The 2745-nt window shown below is 41.1% G+C and overlaps 1 protein-coding gene across 2 annotated transcripts in view; it reads left to right on the top strand.

The window, feature by feature from the left end:
- The first annotated feature begins 390 nt into the window (after window positions 1–390).
- LOC135196885 (uncharacterized) overlaps window positions 391–2745 on the top strand; it is a 30225-nt gene continuing 27870 nt past the window's right edge. For both annotated transcript variants that reach the window (XM_064223659.1, XM_064223657.1), the window contains exon 1: window positions 391–2323. In XM_064223659.1, the coding sequence (XP_064079729.1) occupies window positions 2239–2323 (85 nt within the window). In that variant the 5' untranslated portion in view covers window positions 391–2238. The remainder of the gene's footprint in view (window positions 2324–2745) is intronic.

The raw sequence follows: 2745 nt of genomic DNA, 5'->3' as shown, positions 1-2745 counted from the left end.
AATAAATAAATAAATAAATAAATAAATAAATAAAAGAAGTTAGAGAATAACGGGAAAAGCCAATTAGGTATGGTCTGCGACGTGAATTATCCAGCGAGTTGAAAATATGATCTTTGATATTTCTGTATTTCACATTCGTGGGAGGAAGGTGTCGCCGACAGCATTTATTGCAAGTGACGTCCGTCGTCTCTTCCTACACACGTATAACAAACGCAAGCACACACACACGCGCACGCACAAACGGTGGTACAAACACGAGAGAGAGAGAGAGGGGAGAGAGAGAGAGAGAGAGAGAGAGAGAGAGAGTTGCGCTGACCCAGCTGCTCGCTCTCTTCCCGACTTGAGTCTGTGACCTGGCACTGAGGCCAGCCAGGCCAGGCAGGCAGGCAGTGTATCGGTAGCCGTGGCCGGTGTAACACTGTCGGTCGGACGGCCGCCGACTTCCTTCCGAGGGACTCTCTCTCTCCTCGCTCGTTCCCGGATCGTAGAGACCGACTTCGTTTTGCTCGACGCTCGTGTTTTATGAAATGGGGTGGGCAGTTGGATCGTTTTTGGTGACGGAGCAGATGTGTAGTACTACTGAGTGACAGCCCGGATTTGAGCTGAATTATTATCCCGATCTCGTCACGGAATGAACTTCAGTTTAACTCGAACCTTCTCCGTCAGTGATTCGCGACGAAGGAATAGAATGCGAGAAGGTGAGATAAATACGTGAAACAGTTAAGCGGACCTTTGAAAAAGAAAGATGCCGGTCATAGGACCTTAATTTTTTCGGCTGTCGGCTCAGGCTGCGTTACCAAATCGAGCCGGGTCCTTTCTGGCCGAAATGTTCCCTCCTCTTCAAAAACCGGCCATCGACAGAAAGTTAGGCCACTGTTACGTCCGTCGTATGAAGAGTTCAAGATGAGGAAAATAGCCGCCGTGGATGTTAAACACGTGAGGTCACAGGAAAGATATCTGGATTAACGGTGAAATTATTATGAAAATATCAGTGAAATAAATTTTTTTTCTTCGACTTTGAAATTCAGGGATATGATGAACATCATCAACCAGGTGCTGTTTTAGTCTCTCTTGAGGCTTTGTGCTTTCACTGTGTTCTTCTCCTTCTTCTGAAAATGATGAGGATTTCAGGTCTTTCTCTGATTACATTTGCATCATTAGTTTGTGATATATCGAGGTGCTAACATGTCTGGATTCATACTAGCGTCACTTATTTGTTTTTATTGAAAAAAAACGTAGCATTACTTAGAATCCTCAACTTTTCAAATTCTCTGTATAATCTTTGAAGAATGTGTGGGAAAGCAGTTTTGACCTCATCTGCCCTCAGAGAGTTCCATATTTCATCGCCGGAGTTAAGTGTGCCTTTACCCAAATACAAAGCGTAACCGTCGAGAGAAAAAAATCTATTTTAGATTCTCTTTTCGAAAAAACAAACTAATTTTAATATTCTGGAATCTCTATCCCATTAGCCACTTATTGCAAAACAATATCCGATGTTTTTAATTGCTGTGGATCAACTTACGAGCAACGTTATCATATTCGAATTTTTGTCACTGTTCGGAGTCCATGCATCTTTTTTTATTTCCGGGTATCGTACGACTGACTGGCGAGGAGTACTAATGCAGTTGCGAAGGCAAGAAATTGGCTGATTGTGTTAATTGTTTTTATCATTTCCTGAAATTCGAAGGAGTCTGCCAGTCACTCTGATCAGGAAATCCACTAAGTATCAACGGAAATCATGAGTTTTCTAGCCACCGTCTTCCACGCGATCGAAAATGACCTCGGTTCAACAAAAACTCAAAAGGTCCAATTCGGTGTGAGGGACCTCTAGACCGTTCAAGAAAATGATTCCAGCAGAACTTTTTTGTTGGTGTTGTGGTACGTGAGAATAGAATGCACTGTGACAATGCATTCGGTGACTGACAGCGTTTTCCAGAGTTGATTTTTTCCCAGAGCAGAGAATCCTAAAATAAATGAATAAATAAATAAATAAACAAATAGATAAATAAATAAAAGTGTCGCAGCAACCACAGCGGAATTCGATCTCTGACGAATGCAAAAAGGAAAAAATGAGCGACGAATTCCAAAGAAAAAAAATGAGCCAGTGAAAAGAAAAAGGGGGAAAAGAGAAAGAATAAGAGAAAGGAAAAGGAAAGAAAAACAAAAAGCAAGGAATAACAACATCTGGTTTTAAGGTTTTCCCATATCACCACCGTCGTCCATCTCTCGCAAGCCATAATGTTCAACAACAAAGTGATCTCTGTTCTTCCAGTTGTTGTTCTTGTTCTGCTCACTGTGGCACCTGTTCTCCTCCCCGTTTATGGTGAGTGTTCTGACCCCCAACGTTGATTGTGAGTGTTCTCATCCCCATTTATGGTGAATTATAAATTGTTCGGACGAGTTATATTTTTGCGGTGGGAGGGACGGCATCTGGCCGTGTAGTGTAAAGTGAAATGTGCTCTCCTCTCTCTCTCTCTCTCTATCTTATTTGCTTGCTGTTGTTAATAACATTCTGTATTTTTTTGGACAAAGATTTAGAGTAATCATATGTGGTGTTATGGTCATATACATAATAGATTCATACACACACACGTATATAGTACGAGTATGTATGCATATACACACATGTATATATACATAATATATATAATATATATATACACGCACAATGCCATCGTGATATGCCCAGAACATATGAGAACACATACTATGTGAAATGTCTTTCTGCATTATTATTGAACACTT

This window comes from Macrobrachium nipponense, chromosome 18 (assembly GCF_015104395.2).
Source record: "Macrobrachium nipponense isolate FS-2020 chromosome 18, ASM1510439v2, whole genome shotgun sequence".
Classification (NCBI taxonomy): Eukaryota; Metazoa; Arthropoda; class Malacostraca; order Decapoda; family Palaemonidae; genus Macrobrachium; species Macrobrachium nipponense.
Note: the sequence above shows the minus strand (reverse complement) of the source record. Positions and strands in the feature narration are given on the sequence as shown.